We start from the raw sequence: 27,757 nt of genomic DNA, 5'->3' as shown, positions 1-27,757 counted from the left end.
GTTACTTTATATTTCCTTCTGACACAATGTAATACTTGCTAAATAAGTATCAACAACAAAATCAGAACTTGAAATTTTAAAACAGTACTTCAAAATTTCCTCACATTGAATTCAACAGCTTTTATCTAAGTAGTTAAGCATACCATACAAATATTTGCAAGAACTCTCTATAGTTAATTTTTCCACCTAAACTCTTGTCAAAGTATTCAAGAATGAAGAATTCCTCTTCAGGAGAAAATCTTACACCAGATTTGTCTAAGATACCAGTTAAAACACTGAAATCTACAACTCCAGATAATTTGGGATCAGCTCGATTGAGATGGTAACGAATCGTTCTGATGTTTCTTATTATAACTGGTTCAATGGCTACAATTATTTTCTTCAAATGAGGTGCTTCGGAGAATAATATGTCCTGTCAAAGAAAAATTTTGTGTTTAAAAAAATATTCTAACGTATCTTATTGTTTCTATTTGAAAAGTTTTTACCAAAATATTTTACAGAAAAGCCGATATTTGATATTTGATCTAGGGTTGCAAACAAACCAGCCTTTCTGAAAAAGGCCAAGTCGGTTTTCATTAAAAGACTGGCTTTATTTAAAAAAGCTGGTCTTTAGTAACTGCTTAATATTTTATATGTTACTAGCTGAGTACCCCCGTTCTTCGCATGGGGATATTAAAAAATAAAATTTAAAAAATCAATAAATCAGTATTGAGAAAAGCTACAAAACTGAAAATCATATACCGACACAATTAAAGAACTTGGTGGAAGAACCAGGTAAGTGAAATTTTTAGGGGAATTATTGAATTAGAGATAATAAAAAAAAAAAGTGGTACGGGTATGTTTAATGTAACAGAACTGCTTTTTGCTTTCACTTAAATCTTAACATAACTAATTACATCAGTTTTCAGTATGCTTGCATGATTTTTATTTCAAATTAGGCAGTGGTAAATAAATAAAAACTAAGAAATATTTGTCCCTCTTTCTAATAAATTGGTAATAAAATAGTTCTGATGCAAGTTTATTTTAGTTCTGAAAATGTCACTTACCTGGTTCTTCCACTAAGTTTCTCAATTAATGTAGTAAAAACAATTTATTTTAAAAAAAAATTTTTAATATTATTTGATGCCCTTTTCGGTGGCTTTGCATGATTGAAGTAAACAAAACTCGTTTTTTGTAGTTTATTCCATTAGAATAAAGATAAAATGTATTTAGTATCACTTCGCATGATGCTTATTGCACTATCAAGTAATTTTTTAAGGTACATACGGTTACCTTTTTTACTTCACTTTTTAACACATAGCTTGTTTTATTTTATTTCAATTAATATTATCAATATTAATTAAGCATTAGTGTCAATAATAATATCGTGATTTTATACGGCTCCCCAAAATGAATAAGTATACTTTCTCCATTATTTTTGCTTTTAAGTACGAAAGTTGTTTTTTTTTATTTTTTATATCAATTAACATCTTACTAACATTAATTCAGCATCATTGTCGTCAATGATAGTATGACGATTTTTCATAGTTCTTCTAGTTAAATATCTTTACTCCATTACTTTTGCATTCCAGTACATAGTTTATTTCATTTCAATATGCATATATTACCTAAATAAATTAAGCAGCGTTGTCGTCAATAATGATATGGCGATTTCTTTTACGTTTCTTTGAAGCAAATAAGTACCAGTTTTCCATTAATTTTGCCTTTTAATACATAAATATATGTTTATTCAATTACTGTTGTTTCTAAATAATTATTTTTTAGAAAGACGTTTTAAAATAATTTATGTAAATAAAAAATAGAGTGTGGTATCAGACAACTTTAAAAGTATAAATTTGGTGACATAGGCCATGTGTGCTACTACGTAATAATGTTTATTTAATTTATCTAATACAACGAATATAAAATAATTAAATATTTAAATTCGTGTAATAAACTGCTAATCAAATAGAGCTATAAGCAAGAAATTATGACTAATTTTATTTTTAAACTATATGAACACTGAATTGCTTATAGTGAAATTTAAAACAATGAATAACACTTAACCAATCAGAAAATTTCATTTCGTTTTTCACTCATCCCACTTGAACAGTTTATCATAGATTGTTCTAATGTTGATAGTGACCTTCCCCGCACTTTAAACTACGAGGGTTATTTTTTTTTCAAGGTCCCATTGGTAGCTAAAGGAAATTCCAGACAGAATCAAGAAAATTTTATATGGAACAATGTGATACAACAATGAGCTACTGTTTGATGCAATCGCCGTTCCGATTCATACATTTCTCAGCATGGTATCAATTTTTCAATACCTTCATTATAGATAGCAGCCGTCTGTATTTTCGGCCAATTCTGTACGCTGGTTTTCAGCTCGTGATCTGTGGGAAAAGTTTGTCCTCCTAGCCAGCGTTTCATGTGAGCAAAGAGATGAAAATCTGAGGAAGCCAAGTCAGGAATGTATGGTGGGTGATCAAAACTTTTCAGGAGGATCGTTGTTGCAGTGTGCGGTTGTGCATTGTCATGAAGAAGGACAATGCCTGACGACAACATTCCTCTTATCTTGTTCTGAATTGCCCTCCGAAGACGTTGAAGAGTCTTGTTGTACAAAGCTGCAGTGATCGTTGCACCATGTGGCATAAATTCCACCAAGAGAACACCTTTACGGTCCCAGAGCACTGTAGCCATACACTTTTTAGTGGAGAACGTGCGCTTGACCTTCACTGGCTTACGACTCGAGGGAGTGTGAATGCATCCACTGTTTGGATTGCTCTTTCATTTCTTCAGTTTCGTAATGGACCCATGTCTCATCTCCTATGACAACTTTGTCCAAAAACTCATCTCCGTCGTGATGGTAGAGCTGGAGGAAGGTTAATGTGGCGCCCATTCGTTGAGTTTTGTGATGGTCAGACAGCATCTTGGGAAACCATCTCGAACAGAGTTTGCGATACTCGAGTGTTTCACTCACAAAGGTATAGAGAGCTGTCCGTGACATTTCCGGAAGCCATTCACTCAACCCAGAAATTGTGAACCGACAATTTCCGCGAATTGCTTGATATCCACGCGCTGGAGAAGATTATAGGTTGACACTGACTTCCTTCCCTGGCCGCATGCATCATGAACATCTGTGCGTCCAGCATCAAAGTTCCTGCACCATTTCCACACTTTGCTATTACTCATGAACGGTTCTCCGTACACTTTACTCATTCGTTCATGGCTTTCAGCTGCATTGCTTCCTTCAGCATGCAGAAATCGAATGACTGAACACAATTCACATTTGGCGGGAGACTATTATTCAAAGCATGTTTATGTGCGCTATACGTACTCAAAATTGACAACCGCTGATCCACGTTTTCCCCTGACCAACTACAGACCCAGAGAAAGACGTCTGCGCACAGACCTTTCTCTTCTTCCTTTTGCGACCAATCAGACCTTGAAAAAACATAACCCTCGTATCTGTATGCTAAGTTTCATTGCTTCTTTCGGATGTTTAGGAGCCTATAACGGATGCACACAACCACACACGGACATTCATTTTTATAGATAAGGCAGTGGTAAATAAAATAATGCAAAGAATTATTAGTCCCAACTTCTAGTAAATTGGTAATGAAATAATTCGGATACATGTGTTCTTTTTTCGTCCTGAAAATTTCCCTTACCTGGTTCTTCCACTAAGCTTTTCAATTAATGGCTAAAATAATTTCTAATTTTTTTATTTAATGTTATATGTTGTAATCTTCGGTGGCTTAATGTTAATGAAGTAAGCAAAATTCATACCATCATTGGAATAAAGATAAAATGTATTTAGCATCTCTTAACATGATGCTTGCTGCGATTCATGATAGTTAAAATTTACCACTATTAAGTGATTTTCTCAAGTATATATCCCTTTAGAGGGGCCGTAAAACACTTAATTCCAAAATATCGCTATTAAAACTGCTTAGTATTGGTGCAGTTTTAATAATACCTTTTTCCTTTCCTCCAGACGTGGATACGTACCTAGGTTTGCAAAACCCTTACCCGTATAGTCCACATCTGGCTACCAGTCCAGCTCGCCACAACCCAGTGGGCTGGCCTGATCAGTAGGAATTTATTATAAAAAATTGCATATTACATAATACATATAAAAAATTTTACAATAAAATTTAGTAGACAACATTTAGTAGTTTTAATAATACCAAATATATCAATATATTTTATACCTATATAAGTATATTTGGTAACATTTGAGTTTTAATGTATTTCTCAGTGGCCGCCAACTAAAACCGCATTAATTTTAAAAAAAGAGAACCTTTTAAGGATTTTGGAACATGACCATTTCTCTATCTGAACTTAAATTTACTGTTAAAAGTAGTGATGGAAAAAAGTTATTTTAATTCTAATTCATTAAAATATTAATACACTATCTTAGCTACCACTGAAAAAAAAATTTCTGAAACTACAGAAAACTCGTTGTAGAATTGTTATCAAAACCAAATCGAGAATTAGTATAATACCAGTAGTACATATTACCGTCAGGGTTACATATGAGTTAAGCGTCATCTGTGAATGGCAATATTTTAATGTTTTCTTAAGCGAATTTCCTTTTAATCTTTCTTCCATGGGCATAATAAAATAAGCCCATTTTTTTATATTCCATCATGGAATACATAAAAAAAATTGCAACCAGAAAGTAATGTAGTTTTGGCGCATTAAATATTCGTTACTCTTAAAAACCAATTCATTTTCAATCAGGCATTGAAAGGTTGTTGCTAACAAGGGTGAATACATTGATTAAAAATAAAATCTTGATAACAAATATCAAATGAAATGAAACGACATTACTTTCTGATCCTCCTTATACTTATGCTCAACAACCGTTTATTAAAAATCTCGTCATTACACCAATGAATTAAGTAGACTTCAAAAGAAACAAATACAATCATAATAAAGGTATGTAGAAGTTTTTTTTTTTGGGTGCAAATTAATAAAACCATACACAATTTTTCAAACTGATTATTGCTGATTACTAGTAGCCATACTCCAGTTTACAAGATTCTAACAGTTATTAATTTGAAAGTTATTATTTAAAACAGTTATAAAATATATTTTCATGGTTAAAATAATGTTGAATCAAATAGATAGCGTACCTTTGCACTCTTTCGATTAACAGTTTCTCTTTTCTTCATCATATTTTCATTGAAAGTTACATGTACAACTCCAGATTTGCCAAAGTCACCAGCCACTGATTTATCATCTGCATCTGGTTGAAATTCAGATATTGAATACTCCTCTAAAAATTTGTCATACAACAATTGGTCAAACTTGTTGCGAGGAAGTTTTTTCCATAATTCACAAAACTGAAAATAAATAAAATTACAATTATAAACTAATATACAACAGTTTTAACATAAACTAGAAGGGAGACAGATTTTTTTATCATATCGTTTAATACACATCGACATTTTTTATTACCTTAAAATACATTTTCTAATGATGTATTTATTCACATTGTAAATGGGCAGTGTTGTACAATTTATTTTACGTTTATAAAATCGTTTTTCTAATTTTATTACATTTCATTTATTAACTTTCATACTTCCATAAAAATACAAATTACATTGGAAGTTATTAAAATTTTTAACTTATAGTTGAAATAAACAAAAGTAAATGTACAGTAGATACAGCTGGAACACTGTACTAGTACCTTCTATGTCTTTAGTTGTTGCAGTTGTAGTTAATTTACATCGCTCTAGAGCTGCACAATGGGCTAATGTGGCTCTATGTCTTTAAGTCACAGAAATGAATAAAAAGAAATATTGTATCTATCATTTAATAATAGGAAGAGCCAAGATAGCCTGGTTGATAAGGCGCTGGACTCATGTCCTTGAGTTCAAATCCAGCCTGCCAAATACTCCCCATGTAGTAAATGGTGACTGGTGCACAGTTAATCTGCCTGGTCACAAAGTCTTCTATGTTCCCATAACAAATCAATACCTCTTGGGGTAATGAATTGGAGATTGATCACTCTCTGGTTTGGGCAAAATTACAATCTGTGGATGAATGAATAGGTCCGCCCTATAAATGGTTGTGATGTTTAATTGTGGCAGAAGTCGAATTCTTGGCCATAGATGGCGCCACTGGAAAACCCCTTACCTTAATGCCCTATGAGGACAGCAACAACAATAGGAGACAGTTCACAAAAAGTCAGTTTTTATTTAATCAATGATTTTAAAAATAAACAAAAAATCTGGTATTATCAAACTAATGGATTAGAATGTGATTACCCATAACCCATAATCTAAAGGCAATACTAGAACAGGCATAAACTACACTAAATTTGATCTTAAATTGCAACATTTTATAAGTTTATATAAAAATATTGAGTCACATTTATCAAGCATGGAGATGAAAGTACTTACTTGTTTGTCATTGAATCTGAATGAAAATTTGCTAAACACATTTCTAACATCATCTTTGCAAATTACACCAACATTGCATACATCAAGAGTTTTAAAATCTCTAAGCATAGCACTTTTTCTAGACTGCACACATTCCCTTAACATTTCCTCTGCTTCATCCAGAGGCAACTCGGGTGGGCATCTTGATTTATAAGTAGCCAATTTATTTACTTTAGCTGTCCATTTTTTAGCATCCTGCAAGTTCAATAACTAGTTATTTAAGGATATAAATAGTATTTTTAGTGTGTCGTGCTATTTTAAAATGTTAAGATAAGTACCTTTTAAACCTTGCAAAATATTTTTAATCCCTTTTAAAAAATCATAATGAGGGTCTGCGCCTAAATTAAAAAAGTTTTCCTATTGTTTAAAGCTAGTCATTTACGTACACAATATCAACAAAATGTAAAACAATTTTTAATGACTTTGCATAATCATGATAAAATAATCAGGATCTGATTTATATTGCACAGAAAATTGTAAAAGTCATGTTTTTTTCGTAATTTATGACGTCAGAGAAAAATCTAATTTAAAAGAAAGAAAATTAAACACTTTTTACAAATCTTCCAAATAAAAAAGGCTTTTAAAAAAGGCAAGTCAAAATAAGCACCTTTTAAAAACACCACTTCTATTGAAATCGAAAAAATACATTAGAAATTGTTTTACAAAACCTTATCCAAAACACCAAATATATTATTTTATAAACTCAATTAACTTTAATAACTCTAATCTTTAAAATAAGTAGAGTTCATGACAACAATGAAAATTGAGATGATAATAGGTATTTATTTAGTGGTTGAAAAATTTCAAATGATAGACGAACTAGAGCACTGAGGCCATGTCCTAGAGAGGTCGTGGGTTTGATCCCACGACCTCCAAAATTACAAAATAATACTATTTTGTAAATTTCAAACATATTTCAAGGCGACAAATTTGCAGAACATATGGCGATAATTGTTCCCACACTGGCATGAACCTTAAAAATAAGAATTAGTAATTCGCAATATGAGTTTGGATTACCAAAGTTTGTGTTATAATTTACATTGTGTTATCATTACATTTTATCATTTACCAGCTGACTGTTCAATTCCTGTAATTTTGCATTGAGAATTTTAAAACAAATCTAATTTGTTTGGCCTATCCATTTCAAGCAACAAGATTGAAAGAAAATTTTACATTATATAATTAAAATGTAACATTTTCTTTTTAACCCATAAAGTACAATACTTTTACTATGCATCATTTATTTAATCAATACTTTTTAAAGTAAGTACATTTAAATGTGTGATGAATAGTGATTAAAGATTATTTGTTTTATAACTGACAGATTATTTTTAAGGTTATGAGGTGTTAGAACCTATTAATTTAAGAAATAAAACTCAACATACCTCACCAGGTTTTTTGTAGAAAGCATTTAGAAACTCTCGGTAATTTAAGCTGTCTCCATACACTCTAAATCCAGAAAAAATTTCTTCATATTGTTCATAGGTCAGAGGAATACATAATCCATTTAGGATGTTCTTGAGTTTCTCTGTAGTAATGAATCCGCTCTGGTTAGGATCACAAATAAAAATAGCCTGTTGTGAAAAAGATAAAAGCAAATAAAAAAAAGGCATTAAAATTAGGTAAAAATAAATATTTGAAAAGTACCATAAGTTTAATATATCCAGTTCCTACCTTTTCAACATCTTTGAAAACTTTGTTAAAATGGTGCTTGAATTTAGATTTCAATTTATTACCTTTGAGGCATAAATATTTTTCCTCATCAGGTGAAAACTTTATTGAACTTGAGCTCTCTTTTTCCTAAATCGAAAGGAAAAAAAGAAGAAAGAGTAAATTTATGATTCAATATTTTATTTATATATATGTAATACAAAAAGCTTAAACAAACCTTTTTATATTATTTCTTTGTTTAAATTCTTTCAATTTATTATTTAGAATGAAACCTATTCATATAATTAATAATTCACATCCTGTTTTAAAAATAGATTAAAGAATGCAGTTCTGACAATTACAAGTTTTTCCCTTAAGGAAACGTGAGATTTAGTGAAATCTTTATCTATTTAGTGAACCTATTATAATTATAATGTTTCCTTTTTGTAAGAGATATTAAGAAAAAACTCATGAGACTTTTCCTAACATAAAACTCGAGTACACTGATATTAATGTGTGATTTTCTACTCTCCCAATATTCCAATATGTCTAAATAAAGAGCGTATTTTTTTCATACAGCCCCTGATTTCCTGAGTGCCAGAAGACACACCCATGACCGTCATATATATATTTCCAGTGGCGCCATCTATGGCCAAGAATTCGACTTCTGTCACACAGGTTTATAGGGCGGACCCATTCATACATCCATTCATTCATCCACAGATCGTAATTTTGACCTGAATCAGAGAATGATCGATCTCCAATCCAGTACCCCCAGAGGTACTGATTTGTTATGGGAACATGGAGGACTTTTGCGACTCGACAGATTTAACGTGCATCAGTCACTTTACCGCCCGGTGGGGTTCGAACCCACGAACTCTCGGACATGGGCCCAGCGCTCTACCAACCAGGCTATCCCCGCCACATCCTCAATAATTGGTTTAACTGTACAAACCAAAACAGAATTTTACATAAATATACGTTCTATCAGAAAGCTTTATGAAAAAAGTTGCTTAAGCAGTTTGAAGGATTTGGCAAACATTTTAAAAAAGCTTGAGAAATATCTTATTTTTTATTTCCTAATTATAAAACTATCAGATTATAAGAATTACCACTGTTACAGTTTCATAATTTTTCTTCTATAATAAACTTTTTATATTTTCTTTAAAAAAAACTTTAAAGGTTTCGAACACTTAGTCTAATTTAGTATCTTTCCCACACAACTCCATTAACAAAAAAAGAAAAAAAACGAAGTAAAAAATCCACTTTTAAAAATTATCATTTTTTGAAGGTTTTTAAATTAAGATAGAATTCAACATTTAAGTTTCATAGAAGTACAAGCGGACCCAATAAGATATAAATTTGATACCATGTTTGATAATAACATTTTATTTTTCTATTTTTTTCTCAACAAATGAGTTCAATGAATTAGTTTTAAATAAAATATTTACACTTACCACACAAGCACAATCCTCTTCAGGATGTTCAAACAGTTTGAGAAAACTTTTACATTGAATTATATTAGTATTACCAGGATCCAGAACTTCTAAGAGATCTTTAAACTCTTCATCAGACAAATGCAGTTTAAGTCCAGTTTTCAATGTTCTCCTAAGTTCTTTTCTGGTTATTTGCTCTCTTAGTCCCTAAATTGAACATTAATAAATCATTCTGTATATCTATTTATAATGTTAGTTTTATCTGCCAATATTTGTTTTTGTATGTTTGTATAAGAGTGTGTTTTTGTATATGATATCTTTCTCCTCATGTTTACTTTGAATAATACTAACTGGCAACAATATTCTAGAATTTTTTCTAGCTGGCATGTAATGCAGAAGTACCAATTTTTCAATCAGAAGTACAATACAGAAATATATACAACTAGCTTTTATAAAATTTAAATTAGTGCAATTTTATATGGTGTGACTACTTAATTCGATACTGATACATATTATTAGAGAAAACTATACATGAGTTTGCAACAAAGATGCCAACTTGCTCCAGACAGTGGGCTCCAGACATTTAAGAAAGTATGATTATTTTAATGTATAATTCTTTGCTTAAAAAGTTTGATTTATAGGGTTTTTACATACCCCTACTTCTAAATAGTTTAAAGGCTTATGTGATACTCCACTTTGCTACAATTAAGTCATTTGAGCATTCTAAAATGTTGGCAAAATTAACTGAAAATAAGCAAATTTTAGTTTGCAATTCTCAATTGAATTTTAAAATGCATGAAATGTTAATAGGTCTGTAGGCCTTTAATTTTTTTAAGGCATGAAGTTGAAATTAAGCATAGTTCTGATCACGAATACTATTTTTAATGTTACAAAGTCTAGAATACAGACATTGTATAGAACACCTAGATAATATATAAAATGCCAAAAACTAAAAGGCAAGCATAAAAAGAAAATATTTCATTACTTATCTATGCATATTATTATAAAATTCAATAATGTTTAAAAAAATTTATAACAAAATTATTATATGCCATGTATTATATATATTTCAAACTTGATGACTCTAACCTGATCTGGAAATGTGGGGACCCCTTGGGCGTTACTTTAAACATAAATTTACATTGTTTAATTATAAAGTGTTTAAAATTATTTGTAATTCAAGTAAATTACGATATACAGTTGGACCTCTATTTAACGAAGTTGCTAAATCCCGATAATAAGTTCGTTATATGGAAAATTTGTTAAATAGAAAACTACCGTTTGAAATACTTAAACAACACAAAAGAGGTTTTAAATTCATGAACACTAGACATAATTAAAATAGCAGTTGATGCACCTTTATCTTGTAAACTAGTATCTACTATTTATTTTACAAATCTCAGCCATAAAAGAAATCTGCATGGAAAGCAAGAATAGAGCAAAACATTATCCAGTGTTACACTATCATACTACATACTTTTTCAACCAAAAAAAGTGAAATTTATGAATAAAATTATAGCTGCATTTATTTGCTGTATAAAATTATAACTGCAAAGTAATTTTAAACATGCATTACCACATGCGTTTTTAAGTTTTAGTGCTACTGATAAAATCTGTTAATTCTGTTTTCATTTGAAATGCAAACAAAAAGGGAAAGGGATTTCACTGCTTTCTCTAAAAGTTTAAGTGGCTTCGAAAATCAATTGCAGGTCATTTCTCCCATAAAATGCATTGAAGTTTGAAATGTTCTAAAATATTTTGGAAAATAAGGAAAGTGTATTTCATAGAAAATTTCGTTACATAGAAAATTCGCTTCACTATTTGGAAGTCTTTTTACGAAGAAATTTCTAAATTGTTCTTGGTTCCTCGAAAAAATTCGCAAAATAGATAAATTAGCAAAGTGAAAGTTTGTTAAATAGAAGTCCGACTGTATTAGTAAATTTGAGCTAATATTTGTTACAATTTCTATGAACTCATAACTCTAATAAACAATTCTTAAGGAAAAACATAAAAAGAAATTATTTGTAATATTTAGGGGGCTCCAAAAATGTTGGGAGCCTGGGCCTGGGCTTCTCAGGCCTAATGATAAATCAGGCACTGTTCCCAAGTATTTTATGGAATACAATATAAATGAGCACAAATTTTGAATCCAAAAATAGGATAGAGCATACTTTGAGAAATGTAGACTGAAGCCAAGAACATTGTTAACAAAGTACAGAAATGGACATACTATAGTTTTGGTTCTCTAAATTAGAGCTGCACTGACAGTCTAAACACCAAATGATTGAAGAAAAGTAAATAGATATATGTGCAAAGTGGCTTAACAAACTCTGCAGACCAAGAAGTTTAGACAACATTGGTTAAGCCACTATGAACTTGTTTATATTATTCTGTCATTTGGTGTTTAGACACTAAGGAAGGTTTTTGTTAGAGAACCAAAACTATAGTATGTCCATTTCTGTACATTTTTTATGCTTTATTCACTTTGTTTTTTCTAAAATCACAAATAATGAAGTTAATAGTGATAGGTGAGTAACGACACTTTCAATTATGAGCCAGTAAACAATATAACTAAAGCTATTTCTAATAGCATCATAAAATAAATTGGAGCAAAAAAACTACTTCCAAGATTTGAAGAAAGGGTAAATTTTATACTATATGTGAATAAAACTACCAAGTGAAAAAGGCATGAAAAATACCAAACAACTAGACATAGTATAGTTTTGGTTCTTCATTTTAGAATCAAAACAATAGTAATAGATGGTTATGATACTCGATTGTGCACAATTTAGTTTATAAAAAAACTGCTCAAAAAAGAATAGAATACAAATAAACACAGAAAAAAACAGAGCTTCAAATATTTCTGTTTTTTAGCTTGGAAAGTGTGTTTGATTGAATTGAAAATCTTAATTCAACAACTGCTATGAAACTTTAAAATAAGAAAAATATCAAAACTGAACAAATCTGCATTTATATAAAATAAAATAAAAATTAAGCGTTAAATTATAAAATGACACTAAAATAAGCTTACTGAATTTTTTATAGTCAGCAAAGAGTGCAAACGCTCGTTTGGGTTCAAAACATGATTTTTTATATGTTGCACTACAGGCAAACAATCCAGTTTTGTGGCCCTATAAAAAAAGTTGTACATAAAATAAGTCAATTCTTGCTTCATATTACTCAGAAAATTTCTTTGAAATAAGATATAGAAAGAAATTAAGTAACAGGAAAGAAAAAAAATTCAAATGCATTTTATTGTAGAAAATTTTTGAAAAAATATTTTAAAAAAGCAACTTTTAGATCAAGATGTCAGTGGTATTTGCATTTGAAATATTATTTACTAGTTAGAAAAAGTTGAGAAACTTGAATACTCTAAATTTTCCTCATAAAGCCCTTCGACATATTTTTTTAAACAAAGATTTATGTCTCTTGAAGAAATAAAGAGTTATTGAATATTTGTGAAATTTTGTATTAAAAATATCACAACTTGCTTAATGAATAACAGATTTGTAAAAAAAAATAGAAACAATAAAAAATATATATGTATCGAAATTTATTTAAAGTTTTATCAAAAGACAGTAGTTCAGTTACTTTTCGATTAACTAATATTTTTTTCTTCTTTTTTTTGTTAAATAGAATTGCAAAAGTAATTTGATCTTTAACAAAATTATAAATATATATAAGGAGAAATAATATATTTTAGGACTCAAAATAACTATTTCTTATCTGGAGTAAAAAGTTTTAATTCAATTATTAATTCAGTAAATCATTCATACAGTGTGCATTAAATAATAAAAAGAGAAAACACTTTAAATTTAACATGCCTAATTCTGTGCTTTAAAAAATTTAAAAAAAAACCTATTATAAATTTGATATTGCTAAAAAAATCATTATATGCAAAATTAAATCTATGTATTTAAACATAAATGCATTGCACATAAAGTTTATGAGCTTAGTGTGCATGACATCTGTAAAATAACAAATAAAATTTATATTGGAAGATTATCCATTGAAACAAATTAGTATTCACCCACTATTTTTATTGAGAAAAAGTAAAAAAGAATTATAAATACATACTTATTATTGCAGTAAATTTTAAGAAAGTATAATATTAGAAAAGTAACCCCTAGATATTTGTATCTAGATTCAAAAATCATTCTATAATTCTTATCATATAGTCCTTATAGATTTCAAAATAAATAAATATTTATTTTTGTTTTTAAAGAAATAAAGATTAAGTTTCTTTTGTACACAAATTGCAGTAAAAATAAAAATAAATAAAACTGTTAAAAAAATAATTAGAAATTTATTTAAGAAGGATTCAACAAAAGACAGTTGTTTGATATTTACTTGAAACCTTTTGTTCCTGATTGACTGCATTTTTCAAGAAAACATTTATAATCTATTTTACTATCGGGACAAAGACAAATACCTATTCTGAAAGAAAAAAAAAACATCACAATTATTATCTATGGAAGTGCACTTTACAAGAAGAAGGAAAAAATATATATTAATTATTCATATCAAATTTCTACACATTAAAAATAAGAAAAGAATTGTTGTGTAATTATTACATTATTGTTTATAAAATTATAATTCTATAAAGAAAACCAGCTAACTAGCAAAGTTTACAAGGAAGTCATTTGTTCATAGTAGCAAAATAATTGTGCATGTGAGAGTTATGCCTTCAGAATTAATGTAAGAGTCAACATTATACATTAAAAAATTTAACAATGCATTCAATTTTGTGCATTGTTGTCTCTCTACAGTAAATATTTAAGTGATCAAAATGTCACGATAAATCAGGATACAAATCGAAATTTGGTTTGTTGGCGCAACGCCACTAGTATCTGACTGAGAGTTATTATGAAACAATAATTTGAGCTGAAATCAAATTGCAGAATTGGTTTTTTTTTTTTAATCTTTAATCTACGTTTCTTTATCACAATTGTGAATAGTACACTATTTTTGTACTTTTTCATTCAATTTCACTCTAACCACTTTATGTGAACTTTAACAACTTTATGTTAACTGCAAAAATATGTAAGGATTAGGGAAGTATTTGAATTGTCAGTTCTTTGCAGTGGTGAAGGTTATAAAGAGTTTGGGGATTAAAACCTTTTTCTGAAATTCCTGTGAAGATTTAAATCAGTTATTATCCACAAGAAAAAAAGATTAAATTCATAAAAAGACAGTAATAAGAAAAGTAATAAAATTACAATAATGCATTAATAAACACAATGCAAATAAACACAAAGTTTTGCAGTATTAAAAAAAATTACAATTGTTTCCAGCTCATTTTGCTTAAATGTAAAGTTGTTTACTTCAATCATTATGAATCATTATGAAAATTATGAATGAGGCTGATAAAAAAAAATTTAAAAAATGAGGACAGTTAAGTCAGTTCCTTATCATTCAAAATTAAGCATAAAAGGTTGGGCAAAATAACGAAAATTTAGGTTGGACAAAATAACGAAAACACTTTCTATAATGACAGATTTTTTTAGCCATTTCAAAAAAATACTTAGAGAACAATTTCTTAAATTTCGAAGTCTTTAGGTTAGGCGATTTCTCATAACTTATCATGAATACAAAAGGAAAAAAGTGTTTTGAACACCCTATGCCAAAAAATGTAGCAATAAATTTGTAACTTCACAGTTATTTTGGTTATTATATGCAATAATTGCACAAAATGTCCTAAATGCAGCTTAAATATTTATGGTGATATGGACATTTTCATTAAATAAACTAATTTTTTTATCTTACGTTTGTTTTGCTATAACTTTAAAAATTTTCAATAAAATTAAACAAAATTTCTGGAGCAATTTAAAATTAATAAAAAAATTATTATTTCAAAATTTGAGAAAAATTTGTTTAAAACTGCAAAAGATATGAGTAATTAAAATAGTTCTTCTATATATAGTCCATGCACCAGGAAAAATTATAATTATTCCGTTACTTTATTTTGTAGTGAAACGTATTTGGCAACAAAAGTCCAGTTAAATATTTCGATAGTTAAAAAAAAATTCAGATTTAAATATTTTTAAAATTTAAAAAGTTTCAAGGAATTTTCTAAGTAGTTTTCATATTCTTTAAAAGAAAGTATGAACGTTTATTGTAAGGTATTATCATTTGTTATTTAATTGTGTCTCATCATACAAAATAATATTTATAGAAAATCCCGTATCCTTTTGAGTTTCTTTTAAAAAGTACAAAAGCTACTTAGAAAATTGCTTGAAACTTTTTAAATTTGTAAGATATTCAAATCAGACTTTTTTCATTAAATGTCAAAATACGCTACAAAAATATGGCAATTTTTTTTTTTTTTTTTACATTTTTCCTGCACATGAGAAGTATAAAAGAACTACTTTAATTATACTTATATATTGCACAGTTTTCAATGATTTTTTTCCTTCAAATTTCAAATAAAAATTTTAATTACCTAATTTTAAATTGCTCTAAGAATTTAATTGATTGTTTTTAAACTTATAGCAAAAAACACTCTTAATGTTATAAAATTATATTAAGTATCGCTAGAGAAATATGAAAAAATGCATTAGTATAGAAGTGTTTCCGTTATTTTGACACCCCCTGCACGTTTAGGTTACATTAAGTAATCTATGAGTTGAAGAATTCATAGAAGGAAAAAAATTACAATTGTTTATCTGACACTCTATAGAAATTCTGTCATTTGTTATGAGTGTTCAAATGTAATTATTTCGTTTCTTTTATTCAAAAATAAAAATAAATAATACAATCTTGCATCGAAATTTTATAATTATTAAAAATTCCTTACCAATTGAAGAAAATATACAGTTCTTGTTACTTTATTATTTAAATATTTTAAATAACTGACAATGTATTTCATTTTATTTAAAATAATTTTGTAAACATTTGTTTCAAAAATTATGATGTTCTAATTAAAAAATATTGTCAACTTCTCTTAACAATTCTTTTTATTTTTAATTTAACTATTATTGACAGATTTTTCTGAAGACTTAGAAACATGAACAAATTGATATTAATAATAAATCAATACTCAAATTATAAAATCCATTGAAACTAGAGAGAAATTCTCAGATCATCCTTTAATAATTAATGTGCTGATACTAGAAGACCTTAGAATAGTTTACTTTGATGAATATTATCAACAAAAGTATTGGTTATTGAATATTCTGACTAACCTTTTCATCACTTGGTGGAACATTGGTGGAGACAAAGGCATCAAAAAGAAATTTATTGCTCCAATAAAATCAGATAATGCTATAATGCCATTTTTTTCATAGTCAAACACATTAAAAATTCTCTTTAAAAGTTTTGATTTATAATAAAGCTGTTAGAAGGAAAAAATATTTTATTACTTTAGTGAAAATAAGCATGATTTTTTTAAATAACATTTTTATTTTCAAATTAGAGTTTGTACTGAATGTTAATTAATGTTACATTTGAACTTAATATTGCATTAGATGACTGTTAAGCCATGATAATAATGGTTGATAATACTATCGTGTCTTTATAATTTGTAGAGAAATTTTAACAACACTGATCCCTAACTCAGTAATATATGCACTTGATTTTAAGATAATAGTTCAAAACATAGATGATAGTTAGGGCTGCAGGTCTGTCGCGGCGCGAATTTCCGTGAAATTGTCATCTTTTTTCCTAAAATCCACAAATTTCTCAATATGTCTTGACTTGTGCGAAAATTGCTTAAAATTTGATTTTTTTTCTTTCATTTTTTATTTATTATTTTTATTAAACAGAATTTTTTATTTTCCTGAACCTTAAATTGAACATGTAAAATTGATTAGATATTTAGGGGAGTGAATCAATAGCAAAATGACATGAAAATAGTTCAGAGATAATCACAATCTTGTCAACTAAGGTGGTCTTTCTACACTTAGGAATGGTAATTACCTTTCTGAAGTCAGTAAGAGTACAAAAGAAATTGGAATCACAAAAGAAGGAAAATGTTATAAATCAAATCTTTGACAGAAAAATTGTTATACATGCTATTGCACTGGGCAATGAAATTTCTACTGCCTTTCTACATATCCAGCTAATTTTTCCTAGACGGCTTCTTGTGATTTCTTAAATATGGATCAGTTTCTTAGATGAAGGGGGGGGACTAGTAGTTAGTAGGGACTTGTAACTAGTAGTTTGAATGTAAAATGCTTGAGTTTTTAGAGCAATTACTTCTTACAAAGCAAAGGAATTGAGCGTTGGTGAAGGAAAATTGATCGAGTTTTGGAAATCAAAGACCGAACGCTCCAAAATTGGCAAAAGTGGCAATTCGAAGTTTGTCGTTGCCTAAAAACAGCGTTGACGCAGAAAGATCGTTTTCTAAGTATAAAAATGTATTAAGTGATGAAAGGCGAAGCATAAATGAGAATAATCTGACAATGTGCAATACTTTGTACCAAAATTCTGTTCATTTAAATAAAAATATTAATATTGCTTGAAATTCAAAGAAATACTTTTGTTGTGTATTTTTAAGCTTTTTTTTATTGTTTGCACAGTTTCTGTCTTTTGCATCATTTATATAACAGGGGTGATTGTGAGCCCAAGTCAAAATTCCAGAAAATTTCTTGAGTTAAAAAAAAACAAAAAACAGTTGATTGAAAAAAAATTTAAGCAAGGTTTTTTTCCTATATTTCTTAGTTTACTTAAGATATATTTAAAATTTTACACATACCTATACCATTTACACATAGCTATGATGACCTGGAGAGGTAATTAAAATTTACAAATATGTCTTTCTTTCTTGAGTTTATGATTATAACAACTATTTACTGATAAAAAAGGAATATTAATCATGAATATAAGCTTATAAAGTATCTCTCTAGCTCTCCTTTACAAACAAATAAAATAAACTGTGTTTTTAAGTTCCACCTTTGAAAATTTGATTTCCGGAAACTTCTGCGATAAATGATATTTTGAAACGTCTGGACCTTCGATCTCTGGAATCTTCCAGATCACTGTTAGCGAAAATTCCGGAAATCCGGATTTTTTCCGGAGCACAATCACCCCTGATATAATAAAATTTTTTATGTTTAGAATTTGTGTAATTTTCAAAATTTCCCGCGATTTTTCAGCGAATTTGGGGTCTTTTTTCCCGCGACAAACTTGCAGTCCTAATGATAGCTTTATAAATAAAATCTTCAAAGGATTTTTTGCTTCCGGTGATAGAAATTCTTTTTACAGTGTTTAGCGCATATACAAAAATGCTCCTTATTTTTACTTAAAAATTGCCAGATAAAAAGAAAATAATACTAATGATAATTGTTTTTGCTAGATCTTACACATAATAAAAAAAATAAACAAGTGTTTTAAAATTTTACATTAATATTTTTAAAAAAAGTAGTGGAACTAGTCAGACACAAAAGAAAGTAAGATTAAAAATAGATTATGATAATCATTTTGTTGTGAGATGAAATTACAATTAGTTAGACACTAGTATTGAATAAAAAATTAGACGTTAATACATTTACTGTTAAAAAAAAAGAATAGAAGTATTTATAATTGCTTTCATGAAATTCATAAAAAAATTATTTGATTTCTTTACTTAGAATAGGATTAGGAATGATTAAAAAAATTATAAATTTATGAGAATAAAAAGGATTTTAAAAGTTAGGAAATATGCAATGTCTATAATGACATCATAATGACATTTCGTATCATTAGATTTTAAAAAATGTTTTTTAATGAGATACTATTTAAAAAAGTAGTCATGATAGAATTTCACTAAAATTTTTGCATCTGCTTTTAGAATAAAACTGATTATGTAACAAAATTCAAGATCATTTGCATTCCACAAAAAAGATTATTAAAATCCTTTTATACCAGTACATATGCTAAAATGATGTTGAATAGTTGGTATAACTTTCTGGTGAACATCTCTTAAGATTGCATAGGAACTAAATAATGATTTTCCTAAAATGTACCAGAACTTAAAATTTAATATAACTTATAAATAATAAATGTAGACAGTAAAATTTCTACTTCGCAATCATTTGCAAAGTAGAATGTGCAATTATTGGGTTGTTCGGTTTTTATGTTTGTTATTTCCCAACACAGGACTTTACTGTATTTTTTTACACTTCACATTTAAGCCGCATAATTATCATATATTTTAGCAAGGCTTAAGTGTATAAAAGTTGGATTGATTCTATGCAGCAGTTTTTGGTTGGAGTTCTTTTAAATATGGAAAGCAAAAAGCTGCATTTTGGTATATTTTTCTTTGAAAAAAAAATTATCCAATGATTATAGAGAAGATGTATTGGCTGGTTTGCAAAGTTTTGATCCCGCAATATTGATGCTTAATATACACCAGATTCTGAAAATCCAGTTAAGAAATAATAAAAGCATTAATTGATGCAAACCTGCAAATAACAATTCGTGAGATTACTGAGAGATTAAATTTATTGAATTTAAGCATTTATGATCATTTGAAATGTCTAGGTTTAATATCAAAGCTCAACATATTAAGCTCCTCAAGTTCTTAAGGAAAGAAATTTGTGCCACTATGTCGACATCTATGATTTGCTTCTTAAACGGCAAGAAAAGTATCTACTTTTTAAGCTCATTATCACTTGGAAACGAAAAATGGGTTGTCTACATATATGTTCTGGTCTCTAAAAAATTTTTAGATGGTAAAATCTTTACCCCAAGTCAGGAGATTAAAAATCACCTAGATCTGTTTTTTGGCAACAAAGAACAAAAATTTTATGTACGTGGAATAATGCCACTGTCAGAAAAAGATGGAAAAGGGCATTGGACTAGAATGGATGATTTATAATTCAATTAAATATATTTATTTACTGTAAGAAAATAATTTTTCATTTTATAAAAAAAAAACTTTATGAACCCAATATTTGTTTTCCCTCTAATATCACAAATACAGAAGAAAAAAATTATTATTATTAATTTAAATAATAGCAACAGACTAAGAATGAATCAGAATAATGATGTTTAGAATTTAACAAAGCTAGAACTAAAAATGAAGACTTAGTGACATTTCTTTGATGAGAAGTGAAAATTCAGAACATAAATTGACTAATTAATGGACCATGAAAACATAATATATAAAAACTAAAAACACAATATTACTCGCTTAAGGAATTCAGAAACAATTTCTTCAAGCGGAAGCCCCATAATAGCCGGATCATCCTTATTCTCAAGAGCAAAACGCCTAGTTCTTCTATCAAAGCTGAAACGTGAAACAAAAAATTTAAATAAATTTCTAAATTACGAAGAAAATAATAAAATTAAATAAAATCATGCCTTAATTGATTTAGCATCCCAAAAAATATTTATTTTTTACTGTTAATATTTAAAGAATAAAAAACTGTACTATTTTATGTTAATTCATACATTTTATAAAGCCTTCATTTTAATAAAAGTCCACCTTCATCTTTATTCATTTAAACCAGGGGTTGCCAAACTTTTTTGATCATCGACCCCTACATAATTTTTCGAAATCTCCATCGACCCCCATAAAAGTAATTTTCTGTTAATTAAAATAAAACTCTATTAGATACTGTGTTTGTACATTTATTTTATGATTTTGAACATTTATTAAAGTAATAGTACATAGTGTAACAATAGTTTTATGAAAAATATATTAATGTTGAAACATAAATACCTTAATATTTATGAAATAATAAGTAATTATAAGTAAGTAGAAATAATAAGTAAAATAACTACGGATTCATTGCTTCTTAATCAATGACATGGGTGTGCCTGGTGTTTTTTTATTTTTTTTATTGTCAATTTTAATCTTAAATCCCCCTCGAAACTCCACACTTAATTTATTTCTGTTCTTAGTTAAGATTGAATTAACAGGACTGAAACCGGCTTCAACCATATAGGAACTTGGAAATGCTATCATAAATAAGGGAGCTATTTCGTAAAGTCTTACATATTTTTGCATTATATTTATATTTGTCCAAAATTTGCTTATTGCTAAATTTTTAAAAAGCGTCTTTGCTTCAAATCCCCATAATAATTCAGCAAGCTTATCTTGCAGGTTGATGTCCACGTTTTCAATTTGAGCAGAAAATGGCACAATAATCCAATCAGGGATGTCAATGTTTTCCAAATCAACAAAACGCAGTTTAAAATAGTCGCTCAATTTTTGAAGTTTACCTGTATATATTTCCAAGTCTTCTTCTTTTATTTCTAATTCTCACATATCTGAAAAATACTGTTAATCCTTCGACCAATCGACCCTTCCGGTTCGGATCGACCCCCGCTTATGTTAAATAGACCCCTGGGGGTCTATATAGACCACTATCGACCTCTGATTTAAACATACTGAGATATTAAGTCTATTGAATATAGTGTTTTTATAATTTGTCTGATTTGTGGAGCCTCTATTTGGCAGCAGAAATAGGCTAGAGGTGTATTAGTTTTAGAAAAAAATAGAAATGACTCATATGAACATGAATCCGAGGCCATCTTTATTTTTAATATTTTTAATTACTAAAGTGGAGTTGATCAACTGTTCAAATAAGGATTTCTAACAATATGCGTAAGATTCCAACTTACCAATAACTCAAAAACCAGCTAAATAAATACAAATAAATGAAAATTTTGACATTTAATTAATAATAATTATTTCAACAAAATCTAAAAATATCAAGAAAGACTTAAGTTTGTAGTGAACATAAGAGAAAGTGAATTGGGTACTGCCATTTTCCCATCTGTATGGTAGTCTTTTACTTCTTATTTTCTTCTTCCAACATCTACACACTTCTAATCCTACATGTATGACAAACGTAATTCCAGAAAAATTTTTTAATACTTACTTTAAAGCATGTATGTCAAGTTTAAATATCATGAAAATGATAATTATAACTTTATATATATAGCTTACAACAACTAAATCTCTGTTCAAAATCATCATAAAAATTCTGTAGATTCAAAGGACATATTTCATACGATTATAAATTTATTAATAATCAATTAAATCAAATAATCAATAAAAAAAATAAAAATTATTATGAAAAAAGTTTTTTGTTTGGCATTGTTCGTGGAGCGGTGCATTGTTTAGTGTCGTTGTGTTAGTGGAGCAGACTGACATAACGAAAGGGTTAAAAACTATGCAGAAAATGTGCTCATTCCATTATAAATTTCTTTGTTAAACATAATACAAAGAGGCTCAGGGGATAGAGAATTGGCCTTCCAATGAGGTGAAACGGACTCGAATAACAGGGATGGCTGGTTAATACGAATTCGGCTTGCACCGATCCCAGTGCTGACTTGATATATCCTCAGTGATAGATGAATCATGAGTTAGAGTATCCTCTTACTGTCAGGCTAACCGTAGAAAGTTTTCATGATTTTCCTTGCCATGTAATGCAAATGCGGGTTAGTTCAATCAAAAAGTCCCCCGCAAGGGCAAATTTCTCCCAATACTTGATCCAGGAGTTCCCTTGTCTTTTGTATTGGGTTCAAAATTACAAGGCTGCGGAGTTGAACATTACAAAATCTTAAACGCAAAATTGGGTCAGCTGTTCAATGACAATTATAAAATAAAATATAATACACCTTTATTTTACTTAATTTCTAACTTTTATTTAGTGATAAATAACAGAACAAGATATTTAAGAATTTAATTTAGAACAAGATATTTAAGAATAAAACATCAAGAGTGCTACTTCTTACTTTAAATCCTGTGTTAAATTTTTTGATTGTTTGTCTGACCAACACAAAGCTTGAGCAACAGTCTCTGATGGCATAAAAGTCCTATATCGATCAGCATTGATACCTAGTTTTATCAGAAAGTCTTTATAACTTATTGTTCCTTTACATTTCGGATCATGAACCTTCCACAACCTTTTAATAATACAAAAATGTTTGATCATAAATATCTTAAAACTCATCACAGATACAATAAAGCAAAATAAATATATATATATATAATTGAAATGTAGCAATTGCCATTTATAAGTAAAATATTTTAAGGTATTTCATTTTTAATATTTTTTATACATTAATACATACAAAGGAATGGTTTTAAAATATTATGGATATTGTATAATTTATAGTTGTACAAAACAGCTATCTTGTACAATCTTGTTTTTTTCTTGAAGTTTTTAGCAAAGAAAAATGATTAAATAAACAGTAATTAATAATTTGGGAGTGATATTTAAAAATGAAAGTAAAGTGATAATTTCCAAAATAGCGAGCTGAGAATAAAATTTGCTTATAAAAATATATCTTTTAAAAGATGGAGAAGATTTAAAACTTTTTTATACATACTCATTGAATAAATGTTCACTGAGATCAAAGCAGTAGTTTTTAATTATTCGTCGCAATTCTGATTTTTGAACCATACCATCTTTATTTACATCAAACAGCCAAAAAGATCGAATCACATCTCGAAGAATGGGCATAATCTATTAAAATACAATTAGAAATTCTTCATTTTAGATATGAGAGCATTAAAAATAAAAATATTATTACAGATGAAATATCAAACAAACTAATAAGTTCCCATTATATTTTACTATAATTTTAATAAAGCTGTTTAATTTTATCAATTAACAATTTTGAGGAAGAGTAAGAAATGATAAAAACTAAAAAATGATTGTGATAAATATTTCGTTAACATAGAACATATGTACTTTACTCTCTAACATGAACATTGATGCAAAAGATTAACATAAATACAAGTTCATAAAAGGAAGGCATAAAAGCGGATAAAAGTAAAAAAAGCTGAACTTTTACAATGTAGACACTGGAAGGTGGAGGGGAGAGTGTTTTATATTGTGACATAAGATATATAATAACATAACTCAGGCTGAGATTTTTAATTTATATTAAAAGTAGTAGAAGAATTTAGACAGTGAAATTTAAATTTTTCTTAAATATAATTTAAAATATCTTTGACCACAATGATATTAAAGAAAATTAAGTAATATATAAGACTTAATAATCATCATTTTAAATTAATTACCAGTCAATCATTTTAAATTAAAACAGCCACCAACTTTAACCTCAATATCTTCTAAAAGAGTGTTATTAACAGTTTTAGTCACTTTGACTGTTTTATTTAACCAATCAAACTTGAATTCATTTTTTTCTGCAGGATCAATCGTACACACTTTGAGTTCGCCTATCAAATTGACTTTCATCGTCAAAATGCATTCATCTTACGATACACCACGTAAAAAAGACACAAGTAAACGAAAAAGAAATATACGCACGGACAAACACAGGACGGCCAAAAGGAAGAGCTAGTAGAGTCGAGAGAAGTATAATGTACGGATGCACAAATTCAATATGTGTCATACCAAGGAGGAAAACCCTGGATATCAGTAGCCAAAATGAAACTACTTAGAAATCAAGAACCTCATCCTTTCCACTCTACAGCGGAAGTTGCGGTTGTCAAGGCAATGGAACCAATCAAAGCCCACTAATCTACACCAGACAACCATTCTTTCCCAGGAGGCTACTGCATGGGAAAAAAAGTTTGTTCCAAGTAGGGATAGCGGGCGGCTTGGATTTCGGCAGCTATGGGGACTGTAAAAATTCTGTAATAATTGTACAAAAGTTGGGAGAAAAAGCGAATTTTTGGTTTTTCTCAGAAATCTGTCATCTCTGAAGAGGTATGAAAATATATAATGGATTTTCTAGAGAAGCATCTCAAAATTTATTTTTATTGCATACCTCTTTCATTCAATTTTTTCAAAAAATATACTTATAGCTAGAAAATCAAGACATTTTGTCTGAAATTTGTCTAAGAAAAATACCTACATAAAATGAGAATACATGAAATCAGGCATTACAAAACAATCAATTTAGACTAATTTTCAACTATTACTCCAGAGCAAAAGTCCTTTTTAAAAAAATCAACTTTATTTAAATGGATAATACAATTATCAATAAAATTAGTTTTCAATTGAGAGAAAACACCTTTTCTTTTATTCGGAGTTCTACTTCATCAATGGGCAAATTATCAAGCCTAAAACATAAAATAAATGTAATTATAGATAAAATTATTCATAAATCAAGTTAAAAACAAATAATAAAACTTTATACAAATGCCTTGCTTGAATTCAGTGAAGGATTGGATGTTACAATAATGTTTCAATCAATTTTAATATTAAGGGAAGCCACTGTTCCTCTTCAGTTTCTTAATTTTTCTTCTAAATCATTGCTTACCTATAACTTTAGCAGTTGAGTAAAAATGCAGTTTAAATTAAAATTAGTCAAATCTATGTAAATATGTTGAGTTATATAACACATCTCAGCTCATTTGTCAAAAAATTATACAAAGGTTTGGCAACCCCTGATAAAATCATGATTGCAACATAAATTTCCAACAAAAAAAAACATGTCAAAAAACAAATATGGAATTCGTGAAATGTAAAAAAGACTGCATATGCAAATGAAACTTTCTATCCTCAAGACCATCAAAGAGTTGACATTTTATAGGATGGGACAGATAAGGCCTAACATAAAAATGAGAAGAATTTTGGTAGAAAAATAATAATTTTTCTTTATTTTTGGATAAATTTTTTGAAAAATAATTTCCCAAATTATTAAAAACAATTTATTTATTTCATTTTAAATTATGTTGGAGAAGTAATAATCACAATAACAAAGAATTTTTCATTGTGGAATCAATTAGACTTAATTCAGATTTTGAGAAGAGAATGTGTAAAAAAGTGAATAGTCTTATTATTAAATTCATTTGTTTACTTATACAAACTTCAAAATAGTATTTTATTTTTAAAAAGCAAGATCTACTACTACTTCATGATTAAACTTCAAGAAGAGGTGATAAACAGGGATATATACTGCAGCGGCATGGTGTATAACAAAATAAATAACCCATCATCTTATTTTTCATCCAACCCCTATTTTGATGAAATCCAAATAAACCAGGCACATGCACAAATGAATAGAAGGTCTTCAGATATGAAAATATACAATAAGTACTGAGTTTAGGGTTTATATATATATATATAAGAGATAGTATAAAATTTAAAGTTTTTTTTTTCCGTTAAAGGCGTAAATTCTGCAACCAATGATAAAATTGAAAAATTAAAAAGCACCTAAGGGGTATTTTATACTTGCTATTATACCAGCTAATTATTAAAACCACAACAGCTAATTTCCACAAGCGTCTATTAAAAGGTCCTCCTAAAATCTGCAATAGCTAAATTTGAGCAATAATAAATTATTTATTCTAAATAAGTGTTTGTATTCAAAATCATTACCTTCTGAGTGTTTAAATTAATAAAAATTAATCTCCTAGATTTTTGACCTTCAACAAGTCAGCAATTTATTTCAATTATTATGCTTACTTTCAGTTCAGTACTAACCTTTCAGTAGATTTTTCATAAGTAATGCTTTTTCCATTTGTTAAGTTTGAGAAAAAATCCATATAGTTAATTTTTCCACTTTGATAAAGGTTATGCTATAGAAGAAAATAGCAAATTTGAAGTATTTTTAGCAACAAAAAAAGAATTAAAAAACTGGAAATTCTTTAAACTTTTAGTATTTTTAAAATTATGTGTACGATACATATACATAAGTAAGCTTGATCAATCAATGGCAGCTTGAAGCTCTCCAGTTTCAGATCAATAGATGCCAACTTGGCTCGAAAGTAAAGATGGCATTGCTCGCAATGTTGTTGGTCATGAAATTGTGGAGTCTTAACCTCCATGAGTCCCTTTGCCCACAATGGACTGCTTCAGAATTTATTTTTTTTATATACAAATAAACAATTCAGATTTTAACCATTAAATACATTTAAACCAATCTAAAATGTATCAAAACAAAACATGTACAAATTTCAAATTAAGTGAAACTAAGCTGTGTGTTCTAACTAGAGTTATAATAATAGAAGTCTAATTAGAACAAAAATACATGATAACTGTACAATATTTAAACAGTCTTAGAGTCATTCATTTTTAATTTGATTATAGTTAACTTATATAATTTTAGTCTGTCTTATGTCAGTGTGCCTTTGTTTGGATTATTTTTTTCCTCTCAGAATGTATCTCTCAGAATTACTAGAGTAGATTTATCAAGTATTTAATTTCGAATTAAATTTTATTATCTTTTTGTTTATGCTTTTAGAAGGATATTGACATCATCTTAAAAACTGTTTCTGCAGTATAAGAGGATTTTTTTCCTTTCTTTTTTTCTTTTAATTTGGAGTATGTCGCTAATCGCAAGTAACTTATCATAATCAGTGAAGGACCAAATATTTGCGTATAG

The 27,757-nt window shown here is 28.4% G+C and overlaps 1 protein-coding gene across 2 annotated transcripts in view; it reads right to left on the bottom strand.

Annotated features, from left to right (window-relative positions):
• Positions 1 to 61: 61 nt before the first annotated feature.
• LOC107443838 (EF-hand calcium-binding domain-containing protein 6) overlaps positions 62 to 27,757 on the bottom strand; it is a 43,052-nt gene continuing 15,356 nt past the window's right edge. Inside the window, exons 10-23 of one of the 2 annotated variants that reach the window (XM_016057839.4) lie at positions 26,857 to 26,951; positions 25,442 to 25,490; positions 23,786 to 23,922; positions 23,189 to 23,359; positions 20,630 to 20,729; positions 16,705 to 16,853; positions 13,871 to 13,957; positions 12,552 to 12,651; positions 9,542 to 9,727; positions 8,109 to 8,234; positions 7,820 to 8,008; positions 6,396 to 6,629; positions 5,124 to 5,333; positions 62 to 412 (exon numbers count right to left, since the gene is read on the bottom strand). In XM_016057839.4, the coding sequence (XP_015913325.3) occupies positions 134 to 412; positions 5,124 to 5,333; positions 6,396 to 6,629; positions 7,820 to 8,008; positions 8,109 to 8,234; positions 9,542 to 9,727; positions 12,552 to 12,651; positions 13,871 to 13,957; positions 16,705 to 16,853; positions 20,630 to 20,729; positions 23,189 to 23,359; positions 23,786 to 23,922; positions 25,442 to 25,490; positions 26,857 to 26,951 (2,112 nt within the window). In that variant the 3' untranslated portion in view covers positions 62 to 133. The remainder of the gene's footprint in view (positions 413 to 5,123; positions 5,334 to 6,395; positions 6,630 to 7,819; positions 8,009 to 8,108; positions 8,235 to 9,541; positions 9,728 to 12,551; positions 12,652 to 13,870; positions 13,958 to 16,704; positions 16,854 to 20,629; positions 20,730 to 23,188; positions 23,360 to 23,785; positions 23,923 to 25,441; positions 25,491 to 26,856; positions 26,952 to 27,757) is intronic. The other variant, XM_016057840.4, reaches the window with a different exon arrangement.

Source organism: Parasteatoda tepidariorum, chromosome 9 (genome assembly GCF_982258835.1).
Source record: "Parasteatoda tepidariorum strain Cologne lab strain chromosome 9, Ptep-v5.0, whole genome shotgun sequence".
Lineage (NCBI taxonomy): Eukaryota > Metazoa > Arthropoda > Arachnida > Araneae > Theridiidae > Parasteatoda > Parasteatoda tepidariorum.
The sequence above is the reverse complement of the archived record's forward strand: the minus strand, read 5'-3'. Positions and strand labels throughout refer to the sequence as shown.